We start from the raw sequence: 20,629 nt of genomic DNA on the forward strand, positions 1-20,629 counted from the left end.
AAAGCGGCCAGTTAACATAAGTCAATGAAAATACCCATACAATTCATGAGAAAAACTAAGCAAAGAGGCAGAAGGAGCAGGCTATGGGATGTATGTTAAGAAAGAAGAGGGTTAGTTGGATGAGCTGTGGCAATAGCCCACATAAGAAAAAGAAGCTCCAGTTTCGAGAAAGCAGAAGAGATAAAAAATGCGGAGGCAAAGAATAGTGGTTTAAAGATGAAATACGGAAAAGTGAATTTTGACAACTTTTTAATAAAAGAAAAATACCAAAGTCAAAGACAGAAGATTAGGTAAGAAATAAGGATTAAAATATAAGTCCTTGTAAAATTGCATGAGAGAATTAATTTCAGGTATGGATTTAGAATTTTCTGGAGGCTGCGATGGACAAGGGAGCACAATATAACTACCGGGTTCCCAACAGAGTTAGTGAGGGTCACTGCAGACTGTCAACTCAATCGGCTGGCGACTGTGTGCTGCAAAAAGTGTACTTTTAATATGTTTCGTCTTGGCATGATAGAGTAGCTTTATTTCTCAGGAATCCACAGGACCATAAATCGCTGCCTAAAATACATCACTGTGTGAAATCATTTATTCACATGAACAATTTTGCTAGAACTCATTTTGTGCCTTAGAGTCAATTGTCTCATATGCTCTAGAATTATGCTTTCATCCCGAAGAAAACTCTCCGATCGTCTCAACTTGGTCAAAACGTTGACTCTCAAGAGGTGATCTTGATAATACGGTGGACTTATGGTAATTGATGGATCATGTCCCTGGGCTGTAATTACTGTTGTCACTTATAAATAAAGTTTTTGCCATACTGGATGTCAAGATTGCTTTAAAAGCTTTACTTGTTTTTCTACATTGGTTTTGTAGCACTATCACTGCATCATTTTGCACCCCTTTTAACAATTTTAGCACCAGAAATATCAAATATATAGTATTATGTTTGCAATGATTGTCATGTGTATTACATGGTGACTGATTGTTCAGTGTCGGGCTCATTCTTCTATATATTTACGAAGGTTCATATGATGTGCTGTTTTATGTAAACTCTAAATCAGGCCCTAAATCTAAAAGTTAGCAATTATATTGATTAGGGATTTGGAGACAGAGAAAGGAATCACAACTTGAGCAGAAGTGAAGTATTAAGATCAATATAGTTCAAAGACTTCGGACCTGATTCGGAGTCTGGCAGGCCGATGGAACAGTATTACGATTTGGGCAGTTGGACTGCCATGGGGCCGCTGATACTGCCGGGAACCACCATTTCCAGACGGTCTTGCAGTGGTCAGAGGCTCTAATATGCTTGCGCAACATATTTGGAGTTTCCTCACCGCCCTGTTTTTCAGTCTGCTATGAACAGTGTGGCGGTGAAATATTTAAGGGGGGCCTATAAAACCCCTTGTTGCCTCTGGGCCTGGGTATGCATGCAGGGGAGACCATGGTGTGCCCCCCCCCCGTACGCATGCAGCCTCAGTTCCTGCACTGCATGGCCTTCACAGTCCATGTCGTGATGGAATGAGCTACGACGCTCGCACAGCTGTGCCTTTCTAAGGCTCTCCTATGAGCCTTAGAAAGGCACTGCCATGAGACTGCCACTGCAGGACCCCTCAACCTGTATACCAGTCAGAATAAGACGTGCGGTAGAACTACGTGTTTGGTGGTGTGGCAGCAGGAGTCTGGCGTGGCGGCCTGTTGCCACACCACCAAACTCGTAATCAGGCCCTTATTAAAGAGTCCTTGACATCACTTAGAGATTGTCCAGTAGTGCAAGACAATCAAGACAGTGAGTGAGATTTAGTAAAGGAATTAAAGCTAAATATAAAAGCGAAGAGGGGGATACCAGTGGGAAGAGTGGCAAAGAGCAGACTTTGAGGCACTGAATATGGTCCAAATGTTGTTGAAAGACGTTATCCAATGGAACTCTACACTGAACCCTTAGAAAACAAAATTACGAGGGCAAGATTAGTTAAGAAGTGCAGGGTATGTGTGTATCAGAGGGTAAGGGTTACAGAGGAAAGGGGTGAACAGTATTGAATATGCTACTTACCAGTATGCATCTGTTCTTGGCATGTAGGGCTGCTGACATTCATATATGTGCATAGATCGCCGCCTAGTGTTGGGTCCGGATGTTTGCACGTTGTTGTCCTGGAAGAGTCTTCGAAGTATCCTGAGATAGGTGACTCCTCCCCTGGACCATAGTGCGCATGGGCATCCTCTCCATCCTCAGATTGTTTTTCGCCATTGTGGCAGTGATGGAGTAGATACAGAAAGTGATGACCATGCTTACAGTAATTCTGAGAGCTGCAGCTGCTACAGGCGCCGGGGAGGAGGGCGGGCGATATGAATGTCAGCAGCCCTACATGCCAAGAACAGATGCATACTGGTAAGTAGCATATTCAGTTCGAGGCATGTGGGCTGCTGAATTCATATCTGTGCATAGAATACATATCAGTACCCTCTATTAGCGGCGGCCACCAGTGCCAGCTGCAGCGGTCTGAAAAAGAGTTTTGAGAACAGCCTGTCCTACAGCTGCCTGCTGTTTTGATTGCACATCTACACAATAGTGTTTGGTAAATGTATGTGTAGTGGACCAGGTGGCTGCTCGACATATATCATGCAAAGGAATGTTTCCCAGGAAAGCCATGGAGGCCCCTAACTTACGTGTTGAGTGGGCTCGTGGGGGAATCGTTAATGTGCGTTTAGCCTTTTGATAGCAAATTTGAATACATTTAACGATCCATCTGGCTATACCTGCTTTGGAGATGGCGTTACCTTTGTGGTGTGGGGCAAAGGCAACGAAAAGTTGTTTTGTTTTCCTGAAGACTTTAGTCCTGTCTAAATAGTACATGAGGGCTCTCTTTACATCCAGTGTATGGAGTGCTCTTTCTGCGACAGTTTGTGGGTTTTGAAAGAAAACAGGTAGTTCAATAGTTTGGGTCATGTGGAACTGCGAGATCACTTTGGGCATGAATTTTGGGTTGGTACGTAGTACAACCCGGTTTGCGTGAACCTGTATGAATGGCTCTTGAATGGTTAGTGCCTGGAGTTCACTAACTCTCCTCAAAGAAGTGATCGCTACTAGGAAAGCTACTTTCCAGGTGAGGAACTGAATCTCGCATGAGTGTAGAGGTTCGAAGGGTGGACCCATCAGGCGTGTGAGGACCAAGTTGAGGTTCCACATTGGAGCTGGTGGGTGGCTTGGAGGAATTACTCGTTTGAGTCCTTCCAAGAATGCTTTGATGGCAGGCACTCTGAATAGAGATAGGTGCTGCCTGGTCTGGAGATAGGCTGATATGGCGGTCAAATGGACACGTATTGAGGTGTATGCCAGATTGCATCGGTACAGGTGTAAGAGGTAACAAATTATGTTTTGGATGGATGCATCTAGCGGGTTAATGTCATTGTTATTGCAATAAATTACGAACCTTTTCCATTTGGCTGCATTGCAAGCTCTGGTAGTGGGTCTTCTAGCTTCCTTAATGATGTCCATACAGTCAGGTGGCAGACTGAGGTAGCCAAACTCTAGGACTTCAGGAGCCAGATTGCCAGGTTCAGCTGTTGCGGATCTGGGTGCTGAATCTCTCCATGGTTCTGCGTCAAATGCGCGGGTTTGATCCGCAGCCTTTGATGCGGCACCACGGAAAGCTCGAGAAAGGTGGTGTACCATGGTTGGCGTGCCCACGTTGGAGCAACCAGGACGAGTGTCAGTGAGTGTTGTCTGAGTTTGCGCGCCACCAGCGGTATCAATGGTGCTGGGGGAAAAGCGTACGCAAATCTGTCGGACCAGTTCATCCATATCGCATTGCCCTGCGACTGCGGATGTGGGAATCTGGCTGCAAAGCTTTGGCATTTTGCGTTTTCGCTTGTGGCGAATAGGTCTATGTCTGGATGACCCCACTGCTGGAAGTACGGTTGGAGTACTGATGGGTGTAACTCCCACTCGTGCATCTGGTGGCTGTGTCTGCTGAGCAGATCCGCCATCTGGTTGTCCTTGCCGGGGAGGTGTTCCGCCATGAGGAACATGTTCCTCTGAATGGCCCACTTCCACATGCTCTGAGCCAGATGAGACAACTGTGGAGAGTGTGTTCCTCCCTGCTTTTGTATGTAGTACATGGCGGTCATGTTGTCCGTCCGGATCAACACGACCTTGTTGCACAGATGTACTTTGAATGCCTTCATGGCTAGGAAGATTGCCATCAGTTCCAGAAGGTTGATGTGCATCTTCTTTTGTTGTGTTGTCCATAGTCCCTGCACTGTGTAATTGAGTACATGAGCTCCCCATCCCTTGAGAGACGCGTCCGTTGTCAGTATTATTTGTGGAACAGGCTCTTGGAACGGTCGGCCCTTGCAAAGGTTTTGTGGGTTCCACCAATGCAGAGAGTTGTATGCCCGACCGCTCACCAACACTAGGTCTTTCAGTTGCCCGTGAGCCTGATTCCATTGACGTGCTAAGCACTCCTGAAGCGGGGGCATATGTAATCTCGCGTGTGGGACTATGAAGATGCAGGAGGCCATCATGCCTATCAACTGCATGAACACTCGCGCAGGAAGGGAGTGTTGTGGTTTGAACTTGGAAATCAGCATTTGTATGCTGTTGATCCTCACTAAATTTGGCTGAGCTGTGGCTGCCAGAGTGTCTATGGTCGCACCTAGGTACTGTTGTACGTGTGCGGGTTGGAGATGTGATTTTGGGTAATTTAGTGAGAACCCCAGACTGTGAAGAAGGTGAATGGTGTGGGACATGTGGCTGGCACATTGCTGGGCTGACTTTGCCTGAACAAGCCAGTCGTCCAGGTAAGGGTAGACGTGAATGTGTTGCCTCCGTAGATGTGCAGCCACAGTAGCTAGGCACTTTGTGAAAACTCTGGGTGCTGTTGTCACACCGAAGGGGAGAACCTTGAATTGGTAGTGCTGCCCTTGAATAGTGAACCTGAGATATTTTCTGTGTGAGGGGTGAATGGGTATGTGGAAATATGCGTCTTTGAGATCGAGCATGGCTAGGAAGTCTCCCTGTTTGAGCAGCGGGAGGACTTGTTGAAGGGTGAGCATGTGGAAATGCTCTGACAGAATGTAGCGGTTGAGGGGTCTCAGGTCTAGTATAGGTCTGAGTGACCCGTCCTTTTTTGGTATTAAGAAGTACAGGGAGTATATCCCCATGCCTCGCTCGTGGACGGGTACGACCTCTATTGCGCCTTTTTCCAGCATACTTAGCACTTCCTGCTGTAAGAGCGCTAAGTGCTCTGAGGACATAGGACGGTGTTTTGGCGGTATTGTGGGTGGAGTGGAGGTTAATTCTAGGCAGAAACCGTGTTTGATAATATCTTTGACCCACCTGTCCGTGGTGATGGAGTTCCACGTGGACAGGAACCTTTGTAGCCTTCCCCCGACAGGTGTTATGTGGTCGGGAGGAAGGGAGAGGGCGTCACTGTTTGGTCTTGGGGGAGGACCTGGTATTGCCGTATCCGCGTCCTCTGCCCTTTGTGCTGGAGCCACGATACCCACCCCGGGTGTTTTTATCGTAGGTACTTTGTGTTTTGCCCTTGTTGTAGGTTTGCTGTGACCCCTGTCCTCTGCCTGCTCCTCTATTCCCGGGGCAACGAAAGGAGCCACTCCGAAAGGTCTGTGTTTGGAGACCCCCATGGACTTTGCAGTGTCTGTGTCCTTTTTTATTTTCTCTAGGGTGGCGTCAACTTCCTGCCCGAATAAGTAGTCGGGGTTGACCGGCTGATTGAGAATGTTATTTTGAACCTCAGGTTTGAATCCGGAGATTCGTAACCAGGCGTGTCGTCGTAGCAGGACGCTGGTGTTTATTGCTCTGGCAGCTGTATCTGCGACATCCAGTGCACACTTAATGGATGCGTTTGTGAGGAGTTGTCCCTCCCTGATGAGGATCTCTGCTCCCTCTTTGTATTGGTCAGGGAGATGTTGGAGTAGGGTTTCTAATGTGTCATAGTGTGCGCGATCGTAGCGAGCTAGGAGCGCCTGTGTATTGTCAATACGCCATATGTTAGCTGCCTGGGCTGCAACTCGTTTGCCAGAGGTCTCCAGCACCTTGGATTCTTTATCCGGGGGAGGAGCATCCCCAGTTGTTTGAGAGTGCGCCCGTTTGCGAGCATTTGCGACTACGATGGAATCTAGAGGCAACTGGCCTCTAATGTACGTAGGGTCCCCAGGCGCTGACCTATATTTTTTGTCGATCCTGGGGTTTATCACTCTTGCCCTGGTGGGTTCTTTGAAAATGTCCTTTGCTGGTTTGAGGACACCTTTTAGCATGGGTAGAGTTTTGATATTCCTTTCTGAGGATGCGAAAGTATCCATTAGAAAATCGTCCTCGATTGTGTCAGAGTGGAGTTGCACACCATGATTTTCCGCAGCACGTTCAATTAGGGCGTTGAATGCGGCAGTGTCCTCTGTGGGAGACGTTTTTGCGCCATAGAGCTGCGTGTCCTGTGTATCCATAGGTGCACCTGTGTCTACAGGGTCATCCCAAGCCTGGTCAGGGTCCTGTTGGCCCTCAGGGTCCATCTCTCTTGGGTAGGGGACGTCGTCACCCATATAGTCCTCCAAAACGTCTGTTTCGGAGTGTGTCGGGGAGAAGGACTGTGGATTTGGGTAGGAGGTATGGAGACGTTCGTAAAGAACTGGCTCCGAATCTGCTGGCAGCTTTTTCTTCAGCAGGATCCGGTAGGAGTCCAAAGCGTGTTCGGAAGATATTCTCCGCTTGCGGAGCATAATTCTGCCGGTGTCGGCATCGATGATGTGAGATGGTGACGTCTCCGTAGGAGAGCGTTCGGCAGGTGTGATCCTAGTTTGGGTGACACGAGTTCTTATTTCAAACATTTTTGGCGCCGTGGATGGCGGCAGGCCAAAAGTGATATGAGGTGTTGCTGGAGAAGCTTTTTGAGCTTTTTTCGGCTCTGGGCCCGACGTGTCCTGGAGGGCTGCCTTTTCTTTGATGCGTTGCAAGGACTCTGCAACTTGTCACACCTGGAGCAACGACGAATGTTTGGCGACGAGCGGTTCAGTAGAGGCAGGCGTGGGCTTCTTCGGGGCCACAGGGTCATCGAGTCGAGGAGAGGCGGTAGTCGTGGACGGCGTCGATGATTGGGCCTTAGGTGCTGCTTTCGAAGTGGTGTGCGACGCAGCGGCCATTTTGACCTTCGTGGCCGTAGCCGATTGTTTCGGTGCCTGGTGCCGAGGCGGTTTGTCGGTGCTGATGGCCTTTTTCCGTGTGTCGGCGCAGACGTCTGCTGCTGCGAGTTCGGCACCGAAGTCCCGTTTGGTGCTGTCGGTGCCGACGGGTTTTGCTGGCGTCGAAGGTGTAGTGGGCTTCGATCCGACCAGTACCACTTTCAGTTTCGGTTTCTGTGGAACCGACACGACTTTTGGTTTCAGTTTCGAGGAAGGGAAACCAGCCGGTTTGGGTCCCAATGGCTGTCGCTGAATGTCCGAGGCCGGGCCAGAGGGCGGGGCCGAAGAACTGCGAGATAGGTCTTGGGTAAGGCCCGAAGGCGATCCCTCGACCGGAGCCATAGATTGACGCACTGGGACATCCTCCGTCTGTACGGGTAGGCCTTGCTCGTCACCGGAGCCACTTTCTTCGCCCCCTAAGGCCTCATCGTAGTCTCCTACCTCGGTGTCTTCTTCATCTCTGTGAAAGAGTTGTTCTTCGATGTCTTCCGATCCGGAATCGTGTTCGGAAGCGGGGCTGGAGGGTAGGTTCTCCATGCCTTCCACATCTTCGTCCTCGGCGCTGAAGATGTTGGTTGGGGCCGGTGCCGCTTGCTGCGCTTCAAGTCTCGCCGCTCGTCGATTCCGAAGGGTCTTTTTGGATCGGAATCGGGCACAGGCCATACATGTTGATTCGTCGTGATCCGGTGAAAGGCATTTGTTGCACACCGGGTGGACGTCGATATGGGGATATTTCGCATTGCAAACAGGACACCGCTTGAATGGTGTCCTCGATTCCATCGTCGATGGTGTCGATGGTCGATGCGAAAAAGTTGTTTTAGAAGTTAATAAACTAACAAGTAACTGTCGATACCGATCGGGAACAGTACCGACGCGAACTAAAGGCCTTTTGGCCTGAAAAAAGTTTTTCCTAACTTGAGTCAAGATAAGCACATCCGAACCCAATGGCGGAAAAAAACAATCTGAGGATGGAGAGGATGCCCATGCGCACTATGGTCCAGGGGAGGAGTCACCTATCTCAGGATACTTCGAAGACTCTTCCAGGACAACAACGTGCAAACATCCGGACCCAACACTAGGCGGCGATCTATGCACAGATATGAATTCAGCAGCCCACGCCTCGAACAGAAGAATTTTCCAGGCATGCATGTGTAGTCGGACACCAATGAACAGACTGAGCATGCTCTACACACACACCAATCTCCAAACAAGTTCCTTCAACAAGGAAGGAGGGCGGGCTATATTAAATTTTTCTTTCCCACAATATTTTCTGTTTACAGCTATCTGTCATAGCCTGTCAACTAGCTTCAGGCTGAGGAATCATTAAACACTGCACCTTCTCCAAAGTCTATGCTAGCGCTTAGAATATTGCACCCAAAAACAGCACACCACTGTACAGGTGGATTGTTGCAGACCTTTTGCCGGATGTAAGACAAGGACTTGCTATGAAACTTTTTGGGTGGTGTCCTGTCAAAGCTTTACAATGCTCTCAAAGACCTGCTCCTGTGATGGGACGACCAGTTTTTGGGAAATATTTAAAGAATGTACGTTAGTACACCTATTTCAAGGGTGTTGAATTAAGGACTGATGTGTCTGGAATCATTCACAAAAGCCAACTGGATCTCATTGTGGGCACCATCTTTGCTTTATGATTCGCATTCTATGTACAGAGGTTGGACAATCAGAGAGAGCTTGGTCTGCGGTAAGATGTCACATACTTAAAGGTAGAGGAAGGAGCTTTGCAGAGGTAGAAGACTGAGCCAACAAAGTTAAAGAGAAAACTGTGGAGCTGCTAATTCTGGTGCAGTGTGAAGGATAATCACCTTAAAGAACTCTGCAATAAAAAGCAAGTCAGAAATGTCCACAGTAAGTACTGCAGTACTAGGTGTAAACCACAAAGGAGAAAGGGATAGGAAGTAGCTCTTCCTTCTCCCTCTCACTAATTGAGGCACTTAAAAGGAAAGAATAGAACACATGTTCCCTTTAATGCTCTGCAGAAAATGCTCTGGTACCTCTTAGAGGCGGAATGCATAGCAGTTTAAAATAATGCAGAGAAATGTTATTGAATGATATGACCCAATGGGCAACATTGACATTCTCAAAGATGCCATGTGATGGTAAAAGAGCTCAGTCCACTGCTGTTGCATGCGGAGAAGGCATGTTATGTTATGTTAATTTTATCTTATTAGGCGCTCAGCTACCCAAGGGCTCCCAGGCATTTTTTTACGCACAATTAAAAAATACAGTGTTCTGATTTTTTTCAAGTTGACAGTCATGGGGAAAACAGATGAAGTTTAGGATGGCTCTTACCCTTTGGTGTCTGTTTTTTCAACACTGCTGTCTTTCATTTTCTCTTCCTCTTTCACTTCTAGAAGACATTTAAATAGGTTTTTAAAGGTTCTCCAAATCAACCATAACTATTTGAATAAAAAGCATACAAAACGTTTAACAAAACCAAGCACATTTACAACCGTTTATTGGGATGAGACAATGCAAGTGTGTTTTAATATCATTTTACTGCCATTTGTTGAAATGTAAACAATCACATATCAGTAGCCAGTCAAATAAGAATAGAGAAAAGGCAATGTTGCTTATCTACCGCAGTGGTTGTTTCAGGTATACAATCTTCAATCTGGTTAGCGAATAACTCTAGATTCCGCAGTAATGCCCAAAAATATTTTATATTGCAATCTATCACTGAGGCCCAGCTGTTAATAAATATATATAAGAGTCATGTAAAGTGCAAACAAGCACCATGATATTTGCTTCACAAGCGCCCTAAAGCAAATATGTTTTACAGCAGTCTCTGATGGATGGAGTAGGTGGTCACATTTCTTACACATAAATAAGCATAGGTCAGGTGATGAGGTGTAGTGGATGTGGATGCAGCATAATTATGGTGTACTGGGTGTGCGTGTGCAAGAAATTCCTAGCAGAAAGGGTCTAGTTGGGGAGACTATGAAACAGGAAGAACACAAGGCTAAATTTGTGACCGGAGGGAGCAATCCAGATAGTTCAATAGATATTCTCGAGTCATGATTCTTATTTTTCCTTTAAGTTTGGTTTCTTTGGCACTTCCTTAACATGAACATAATAGCATGGCCAGAGATCAACTTCCTGCTATAAGTGTATAGGGGTGTCAGTCTTCAAAGTCATTCCAGCCCCCACCCTTTAAGGTTTTCTGTATTATACATTAGGCCTTCAGTTGTAGACTCTGCTCCACTGGAAGCCAATAGGCTTCTTACAAAGCAATGGTTAAGTGCTTGAGATTTAGGTAAGTTCTTGCTGCCTTGTTTACTAACATGAGCAACTTCTGGATTTGGACTCCTGAAAAGTCAATGCAAGTAGTACTGAAGTAATCCAGCCCTGTAAGAATCAGATATTGCGGACGTTCTACTAAGTGGTTACCATTTAGAAGATGAAGTACCTTGATAGCTTACGTTGTTCACCACACCAGTGACCTAGTGTATCAAGATAATATCAGAGCTAATCGAAGCACCCAAGTTCTTGGCCTTGGACACCGGGAAGGGGACATTATCTGAGATGTGACCAGGAGAACGGAAGTACATTGATATCCCTGCAACAGTACCTGAGCGTTTGTAGTGTTAGAAAAGTACCTGTAAGTTTTAAAACACATATGGAAGCAGTACTGCTCCACAACATCGCAAGCCCATTGACATCTTTTTACTGTGTGAGCTTAATAACAGACTCTAAAATCCGTCCCAATTAATCTAGCAAAGTTCAAGGTACGCATTCTTCAAGCCACCATCTGGGGTACAAAAAATCATTATATACAGCAACATACAGCTGAGATGTCCATGTAACATCTGAATAGGCAGTATGCCTTTTTCGTTAACGAATGGCATTGACTTTTAAAATTCTTTTAACACATAAGCAACAGCTCATTTATGTTAGTCTTCAGCAGTCAAAGTTTTATTGTTACCACTCACATTTTTGTTACACTCATCGTATACATCAAGGAGTTCTCAGTTCCATTTTAACTCCTTGGTAACACAGGGCTTCATCATTTACAAACAGAACAAACACAAAGAATAACAGCTAGGGAAAAGAATGAACACAGCATCGAGGACAGAGTTCCACATGACCTACTTGAACTGTACAGAATAAAGGCAGCCTCCCCCAAAAAAATGTTTCCTCATATGCTCATACTGGCCAAACCATCATTGGCGAAATCCAAAGTCAAGAACTTCCCTGGCTGAATAGAGCTAACTGTTCAAGAAAAGTAAAAAGCTGGTAAAGGTTTCCTTTGCAGTCACTTATGGTCATGTCTCTCAGGATGCATAAGTGGCTTCATTCAACCTATTGACACGGATGAGACCAATTTGCATTGCCTCTGGCTTACATTATGGCAGAAAACATAGTTAAAGGCACTTACATGATTAACCCCTTCCATGCTCATGACGGAACGGTTCCGTCATGAGCATCGGTTGAGCTGTGCTCATGACGGAACCGTTCCGTCATGGCCCCGCCCGCGCTCGAACCCTTCAGCACCGCGGAGGAATCCGCGCAGCGCTGAAGGGGTTAAAGTCGCATGCAATTTACTTAAGCAGCCAGCCATAGCTAGAGTAGGTACTCTATGAAGGGCTAGACCTAAGCCCCCTAGTAGGTGAAAACTCTTCATACTCTATGGGTTTAAACTCATTATACAACAAATATCCCATAAGCATAGTCCAAGGCATCACCAACAGGTCACCTTCAGCAGCGCTAGGGCTGTCGGGTGCAGAGGTGCAATACAGCATTGGGTGCCCCGTTAAAGTCAATGGGGACTCGTCCAGTCAAAAAGAGAGCGCAGGCTGGGACTGGGAGGCCAGTCCGATTGAATCAACAGGTGGTCTCAGATCTCGCGATGCTCAGGGATGTGGGGACATCTTTGGTTCTCTTCTCCTTGGGCCAGGGCGGCCGGGTGCAGAGGTGTCCTGAGGTATCGGGTTTCTCTCACCAGAGACAATCACAGTATAGGGGGCCTGCACATAGAGACTGCTGGCGACGCTGTGAAGTCCACAGTTTCAACACCCAAGACGGGCTTCGGATCTGGAGGGTTGGGAGACCATGCTGGCACCGTATACCAACTTCAACTTGGGTTAGGGGCACAGGTGCAGTGGTGCTTTCCAGAATTGGGTTGAGCAGCTCTGCTAGTCCACAATAGTTCCTGGGTCTTGGATGAAGGCTGGAAGTCCTCCCAGGCTTTTGGAGGCACAGGCAGCTGAAGGACGAGTCGTCTGTGGCGCAACTGTCACAGACAGCAGACAAATCGGCAGGGTTGGTGCCAAGTCAGTTGCTGGTTTTCTGTTCTTACTTTTGCAACTCTTCAGCATTCGACGCCTTATTTCAGGTCAGCAGGATCTGATTTCCTGGTGCTGGGGGCTCCCCTAAATACAAAATTTAGGGACATTAGGTGAGTGTAGGGTAGCTTACCCCTGGGGTCACTATGCACCCTGTATGACCACTTCCTAATTTTGCCCATCACAAAGATGGCAGGTTTTTAAGTTTCAGGTACACATCAAGTAGCCCACCTTAGGGGTAGAACTAGCCTGAGGGTGAACACACCTCTATGACTACAAATGTTCCCACCAGTCAAGGGGGGTGGCATCACTTCTGAGGGAAGACAGATTCGCATACCAAAAGCGGCCGGCCTCTCTGAAGTTCCCTGCCTTGGAATGCTAATTTACAGGTCATCCTGCCATAGAGAGTGTAAACCACCCTCTACCGGTGGAATCTTTGATCCTGACTTCCTGAGAGCATGGGCTCCACCCATGGGAGTCAGAATCACATCTGTGGTGGCAGACCCGTCAAGACCAGTCAGCCAGCACACTAGCAGTTGGTAGGTTTTCTGGAGGAACCTCTAAGGTGCCCTCTGGGTGCCTGTATTAATAAATTCAAAACTGGAATCAGTGTGGGTTTATTAATACACGATGTTTGATATCAAACATCTTTGGATTCATGAAGCCATCATGTAGCTGGGGAACTAATTTTACACCAGTGTCCAGCACATGCATTAAAAATGGCGTCCGTGGGGAGGAGCCTAGCGCGCAACCAAGATGGCCGCGTAGGTGCGAGGCTCCCGAGGACCTCCGCGACCTCCTGCATAAATCCTGACAGAATCCTGTCCCAGATGAGGGGACTGTATTTGTGAGCCCGAGCAGAGGTGACGCCCGTTTTCCGTTTTTAAATCGGACCTCGGACACCGGCAGGAGCATCGATTGAGGTTTGCGGCCTTCTCCACGCCGGCCCCCCGTATTGGAGTTGTGGGGCGATCCGGACACAAAGTGAACAACAGCGGCGGGCGAGGCTGGGTGGCTCGCGTGCCCCGCACTTTCACTTTCGCTTTTGCGCCCTCCTCGCTGCCAGGCGAGGTTGGGTTGCGGGGCGGTGTGCGGTGCTGTGGCCTCGTTGGGCTGCCCTGCCGGCCCGCCGGCTGCGAACCGTCCTGAGGGGCGGTGGTCGCCCCCCCCCCCCCGGAGCCCTTGAACGGGATTGTCTGCCCCCTTTCTGAGGAGATTGGCTCGATTTGGGGATTGCGACCATGGCCACAAAACAAGATGGCGACCGGGCCAAGGTGAAGTCGACCCGTCGTGGCACGGCCCAACAATCCAATAACATGGACCGCTACACCCTCCAGAAGGGATCTCCAGAGGTGCTGCGTAGGTCCCCCACGGGCCCGACTGATGCTCCTGTTCCGCCCACGGACCTGACCCTCCGGGACGTCATGGGCGCCATCGCCGAGATGAAGGCCTCGGTGGACCAGCGCTTTGACACTCTGGCGCAGAAGATCGACTCGGTCCTCGTGGACGTGGGCCTCGTGAGAGCCGATCTGTCTAAAACGAATGACCGGGTCGATTCTTTGGCCCACTCTACCTCGGGCCTCACAACTGACGTGGCGGCCCTCCAACAGGAGGTGCGCAGGCTTGGCCAGGCGAGCGCCCTGATGAATCGTCGACTGGAGGATTCCGAGGGTCGGGCCCGGAGAAACAACGTCCGTATTATCGGGGTGCCGGAGGGACGAGAGGCGGAGGCAGCGGATCTGTTCGTGGAGGACCTGGTCCTCACCCACCTACAGCCTCGGGGGCTGAGCAAATTCTTTGCAGTGGAGCGGGCCCATAGGGTCCCCGGGGGTAGGCCTAAGATCGGCGCCCCTCCGAGGCCTCTCGTCGCCCGGATCTTCAATTTTAGGGACAGAGACGCTATCCTGCAGACTTCTAGGCTCCAAGGGCCAGTCAGACTTGACAACATGGATATTAATTTCTATCCTGACTTTACCCCGGCGGTCCAAAAGCAGAGACTAAGCTTTCTGGGTGTCAAACGTCGCCTACGAGACCTGAATCTCAAATATTCGATGCTTTTTCCAGCTAAGCTGAGGGTGGAGGTAGATGGCCGCACGCACTTTTTTGATCGTCCCGAGGCGGCCGGGGACTGGCTGGACACTTTGCCCGGAGATCGGGGCCGGGGGGGCGGGGGGGGTGCGGTTGGTGGGGAGGGCCCGCCGGGTCAGGCCTAAGGGACTAATGGTAGGCCTTGCTCCGGGCTGTGTTATTGTCACCATTGTCACCATTGACTGTTAGGGTAAGTTCCCCTCCTGTGGAGGTCGTGCGGGGTCTCTTGGGGGATCTCCCTCCTCCTCTGGGGGACTAGTTAGTTTTCTTTCTATGGGGCGACAGGCACACTGCACTTTGGGGGGGCTGTTTGGGCTCATGCAGGGGTGCAGGGTGGGGGGAGTTCTGTTGGGATGGGTGGGTTGGGGTGGGGTGTGGTTCGTTTCTACCGCAAGGCAAACCCTTTATTGTACTGGTGTTTTTGAGTTGCTCTCGGGGGGACAAATGATGGCTTCTGTATGTGATGGGGGGTAGGGACCTGACTTTGTTGTCCTGGAACGTTAACGGGCTGGGGGATAGGATTAAGCGGGGTGTGGTCCTGCAATATCTGAAACGGATTTCGCCTGATGTGGTCTTTCTGCAGGAGACACACCTTATTGGTAACTCCTTTTGTGCCATGAATCGACGTGGTTATCGTTTGGTGGCCCACTCGGGCTTTACGTCAGGCTCACGAGGGGTGGGCATTATGGTCAAGACCTCGCTCCCGCTAGAAATAGACGAGGTGCGCCATGATGAGAGGGGACGCTACACTGTTTTGGTGGGGAGAATGGAGGGCAAAGTAGTCGTCTTTGTCTCAGTGTACGTCCCACCGGGGTTACAGTCCACCACCTTTGCGGACCTGGGACGCCTCCTTCTTGACCTTCCGGGCGGGCTTCTGGTGGTTGGGGGGGACTTCAACGCGGTGGTTTCTGGGACTATGGATCGTTATCCCCCTAGGGACCTCCCCCGGGCACAGGCGTGGCTGTCGGGCCTTTTGGACACACTGGGATTGGTGGACTGCTGGCGTTTAAAGCATCCCACTCAGCTGCAGTACACCTTCCATTCGGGTGCCCATGGTAGCCTTTCGCGGCTTGATCATATCCTTGTCCCTGCGGCCTGTGCCGGGAGGGTGGGGGAGGTGCGCCATTTGGCGAGGGGCATTTCAGATCACTCCCCGCTCCTGTTGCACTTTGGTGTCTTCCCGAGGGGGGAGGGCAGGGTAGCTCCAATCAACGCTTGGTACCTGCGCGACCCCACTATTCGCGCTGACTTGATTAAATCCTTGCAACGGTATTTTGAGGAGAATGTGGGGTCAGTCCTGTCGGCTATCTCCCTGTGGGAGGCTTTCAAGACAGTGCTGAGAGGGGAGGCCCTCTCCTTTATTTCCCATGCCCGGAGGCGCGCACAGGAGGAGGTGACCCGGATGGAGGCCGAAATTACTGAATTGGAGGGTGATTTGGGGAGTGGGGTGACTGACGCTGCGCTCCACGTTCTGCACCTTAAGCAGGCGGCCTATAGGGCCCTCGTCACGGAGGCGGCCAGGGGCCTCAGCAGAGAGCAACAGGGGCGATTGTATGATGTGGGTGATAAGGCGGGCAAGTTGATTGCGTGGCTGGATAAGAAGGAGAGAGCGAGTCGTGTGGTCCCGCTGATTGAGAGGACGGATGGTGTGCGTGTCATTGAGCCGGAAGGCATTGTTTCTTGCTTCGCGGATTATTTCCGCGAGGTATACTCCCCGGTTTCTCCCTGCTCGGAGGAGGATTCCCATGCCCTGCTGCGTGACATCGCGCTCCCCTCCCTTTCTGTGGAGGACAGGGAGTTGCTGGATGCCGCCCCCACCTCGGACGAAATCGCCCTCGCCATCCGCTCGGTCGCTTCTGGCAAGGCCATGGGCCCGAACGGCATTCCCATCGAGTTATACAAGCTGCGACCGGATGTACTGGCACCCCACCTCCGCGCAATGTTCCTTGCGGCCCACTCGCGGGGCTCCCTCCCGCCGGACCAGCGTCTGGCTACCATCGTGGTCATCCACAAGGAGGGGAGACCTCGAGATCGGGTCACATCCTATCGGCCTATCTCGCTCTTGAACGCGGAACCTAAAATCCTCGCCAAGGTGCTCGCCAACCGGCTGGTCGGCGTGGTGGGCGACCTGGTCCACCAAGACCAGTCCGGCTTTATCCCCCACCGCAATACGGCTCTTAATCTGCGACGCCTGCACGGCGTGCTAGCGCGTGTTCCGTTCGTGCGGGAGCCGGCCATCTTGGCGTCTTTGGACGCCACTATGGCGTTCGACACACTCGAGTGGCCGTACATCTGGGCGATGCTGGCGAAATTTGGCTTTGGGCCGGGTTTCATCAGCTGGGTCAAATTGTTGTACTCGGACCCACTTGCACAGGTGGTGGTGAATGGTCGAGTCTCGGCCCCATTCGGGCTGGGACGGGGCACGCGACAGGGTTGCCCCCTGTCGCCGCTCCTGTTCGCACTGGCCTTGGAACCCCTGGCAGAGTGGCTGCGGTGGCACCCTTCTATCCGAGGTCTCCGTTGGACCCCTGAGTATGAGGACCGAGTGTCTCTCTATGCAGACGACATCCTTTTGTACTTAGCCTCCCCGCGCAAATCACTGATTGTCCTGGTTGATGTTCTGCACTCTTTTGGCCGCAATTCAGGCCTTGTCATCAACTGGGCCAAATCCTGTGTCTATGTGCTTTCCGGGGAGGCTCCTGTCCTCCCGCGGGGCTGTCCGATCCAGATTGCCTCGGAGGGATTTCGATACTTGGGTGTCTACATTACGCTGGACCCGGTGGCCCGCTACGAGCGAAATTTGCTTCCCCCCCTCCAGCGCTTGAAGGAGGATGTCGCGCGCTGGAGGCGCTTGCCACTTTCGCCGCTCGGCCGGGCGGCGTTGTTCAAGATGATGTCACTGCCGCGCTTCCTGTACGCTCTCCAGAACACTATGGACTTGGTCCCAGCGCGCTACTTCCGTGAAGTGGAAGGTTTACAGCGCTGCCTGTTCTGGGATGGGAGGCCGCGTATAGCCTTGGCAAAGTTGACGCTCCCGTGGTACGACGGAGGGATTGCCCTCCCGGATATTAAACGGTATTACTGGGCCTCCCAGTTAGCTGCAATTAATCAGGGCCTCTATGGGCCCGCCCTAAACCCGGCATTTGAAATGGACAAGATGCTCCTACCCGGTGGCGACTACAATCGAGCGCTCTACGCTAGTGTGCCCGATTCCCGCTTGACGGGACCCACGCGTGTCATGGTGCGAGTATGGCACGCGGCTAATGCAGCTATGGGCTGGAAGGACCGTTTGACCCGGGCGTCACCGCTGTATGCGTCTGAGAGGTTGGGCTCTCTGTGGACCTCGAAGGGCTTTGAGCAGTGGGACACTATAGGCATCAGTACAGTGGGGGATCTCTGGACGAGGGGAGGATTTAAAACATTCGAGACGTTGCAGGCGGAGTTTCAGCTGCGGGCCAGTGAATACTTTCGGTACCTGCAGGTCCGTCACGCGCTGGGCTCCGTCTTCCCAGACGTGGCCTCCATCCCGGAGTCCTCCCCCCTGGAGGATCGAGTGCTAGATGGCCATGTTCCGGACAGCACGATCTCCCTCATTTACAAGAAATTGATAAATGATCGTTTGGGCTTACTGACTGGCCTCCGCGAGGCCTGGGTTGCCGATGGGCTGGAGTTGGACGACGAGGACTGGATTTCCGCGGTGGCCTCTCCGAAGGAGGTGGCCATCCCGGCTCGCCTTCGTTTCGTCCAGCTTAAGATACTCCACCGGGTGTACATGACGGGGCCAACGCTTCTGCGTATGGGCTATGCCGAGGACGGATTGTGTAAGCGTGGGTGTGGTGCTTCAGCGACCTTTTTGCACATTTTGTGGGAATGCCCGAGGGTGGAGCGATTCTGGCGTGGTGTGCATGAGGTCCTGCGAGCGGTTACGCATGTCGCGCTGTTGCCTGAAGCGAGGAGATGTTTGCTGAATGTGTGGGAACCGACCGATTACTCGGTTCCGCAGACGCGATGGGTGACTCTGGGCTATATGGTGGCTAAACGGGACGTTGCACAGCTGTGGGGATCCCAGAGGTCCCCGGCGGTGTCGGCCTGGAAAGAACACATGGATTGGTGCATGTTCCGAGAAAAGGTGGTGTATGTGGCGCGGGGTAAGCCTGGGGCATGGGTGAAGATATGGGGCCCCTGGAACGCCTACCGCGGGGATATCTGCGAGCCGCCGTTGTTGCCTCCCCCTTCACCAGCTCCATCCCCCTAGTTTGCTCCCTCCCTCAGTTCCGAGCACAGTATTCTCCCGGTCCCAGACCTGTTTCCCTTCCCCTCTCGGGGGTTTTCAGTGGATGGTTTGGGGTCCCCCATTTGAGGAGCACGTGCTGCCACTTTCGATCGTGGGTTGCCTTGCGGGTGTGTGTTTATTTATGTTGTTGTGTTGTATAAAATGAAACCGTATTGTGGGCTCAGAGCCATATGGCCCGCGTTGTGGATACCTCCTGCCTTAGTGTCTATGTAAAGCTAAGTGCCTCATTGTATGTATGTCATTTGTTATCGTCACTTTAGCGGCCGGCCAGAAGGTTGTAGGCCCCTACCTGTATATATTTGAGATTGCAATAAAGGGTTTCAAAAAAAAAAAAAAAAAAAAAAAAAAAAAAAGGCGTCCGTGGCCACTTGCACTGCCAGTAATTGAACTGCCCAGCACAGGGGCATGTCTGCTATATGTCAACACAAGTAGTATAGTGCACGCAGCCTTAGGGCTGTAAGGCCTGCTGTAGGGGTGGCTTATCTATATTGCATGTAGTGTCTGCAGGCATGGCACACAGGGATGTGTGCCTTGTCGTGTTCTCATTTTTGTCTGCACCAAGAAACGCAGCCTGCAATGGCAGTGTGCATGAGTAGTTGAGGGGTCCTTTAGGGTGGCATAATATATGCTGCAGCCCGTAGGGGCCCTATTTGGCACTAATACCCTAGGTACCTGGGGTACCCTTTACTAGGGGCTTACAGGTGTGCCAAAGAAATTGTCAATTTGGGGAACAATTGTACAGTTTTAAGGAAACTGATCTGGCATTGGGAACCTGGTTAGCAGAAACCCTGTGCACTTCTATCAAAATTGCATCGGATACCAGGCAAAAAGTGGGGGCAACCATGTCATAAAAGGGCACTTTCCTACAAGGACCCATCTGCTCTCCTGAAGCACTACTTCCATTTTAAAAGGCAGTCTGTCCATGTAAACATTACTGCTAATAATATGCATAAACACAAAGACGTTCATTACAAGCAGCCCGGAGCAGTGTATCCAGCATTAAATTACTTCAAGGATCTGTTTGATAAGCAAGATCAGACACTTGGCTCAAGATCTCCTTGACTGTTGCCAAGGTTCTAGGGATTTGCAGTCTTTTGAAACTCTATAAAACTCTGGCAAGAGGGACTGACTGGACAGATTTCGCTCTTTTCAATAGTCTCAGAAACATTTGAGAGAGAAATGAAAAGGTGAATTGGCCCGTGGGAACCGACCTGCAACTTTGAAAGTTTAATGTCAATATTCAGAATGATAACAGAGTTCAGGAAAGGAGAGCTGAAAGAGAGAAAAATCAGAATGGCAGTAAGTCATTTTCTCGATCCCAATTTCCAAGTCTTTCTTCTGCCCAGATGACCAAAAGTTCTGAAGAATCTGTAAGCAGAGTCTTCTTGTTCGGAGTTGGAAACTCCTTGGCCTTGGAGTCCCTTTCCTTTACACTCTTTTGAACACCTTGTTTTGAGGGGGGTTCAGAAGGTTGGCTGCCATCAGTCCCCTTGTGTTTGGACCCATGTGGCTGCTTTAGTTTTTGCTGTCCTTTGACTGTTGAGTGTTTTGATGTTGAGGAAGTCTTCGAGGACTTTAGTTCCAGATTTTCGGCCTTTTAGCTACCTTCTGCAGTTTCTCTGGTCTGATTCGTTCAGTTTTTCAACGTCGATCCGGTCTCTCTCATCATCCAACTATTCCTCCCCCTCTTGCCAATTTGGAGTCTTCAACTTTCCCATCTTCCTCGCCACCACTTCTATAAGGTGTA

General features: G+C 50.5%; 1 protein-coding gene across 1 annotated transcript in view; it reads right to left on the minus strand.

Annotated features, from left to right (window-relative positions):
• Nucleotides 1–20,629, minus strand: part of LOC146817896 (histone deacetylase 2) — a 166,741-nt gene that overhangs the window by 10,477 nt on the left and 135,635 nt on the right. Inside the window, exon 13 of the mRNA XM_085611383.1 lies at nucleotides 9,508–9,565. Coding sequence (XP_085467509.1) covers nucleotides 9,508–9,565 — 58 coding nt within the window. The remainder of the gene's footprint in view (nucleotides 1–9,507; nucleotides 9,566–20,629) is intronic.

This window comes from Triturus cristatus, chromosome 6 (genome assembly GCF_964204655.1).
Source record: "Triturus cristatus chromosome 6, aTriCri1.1, whole genome shotgun sequence".
Lineage (NCBI taxonomy): Eukaryota > Metazoa > Chordata > Amphibia > Caudata > Salamandridae > Triturus > Triturus cristatus.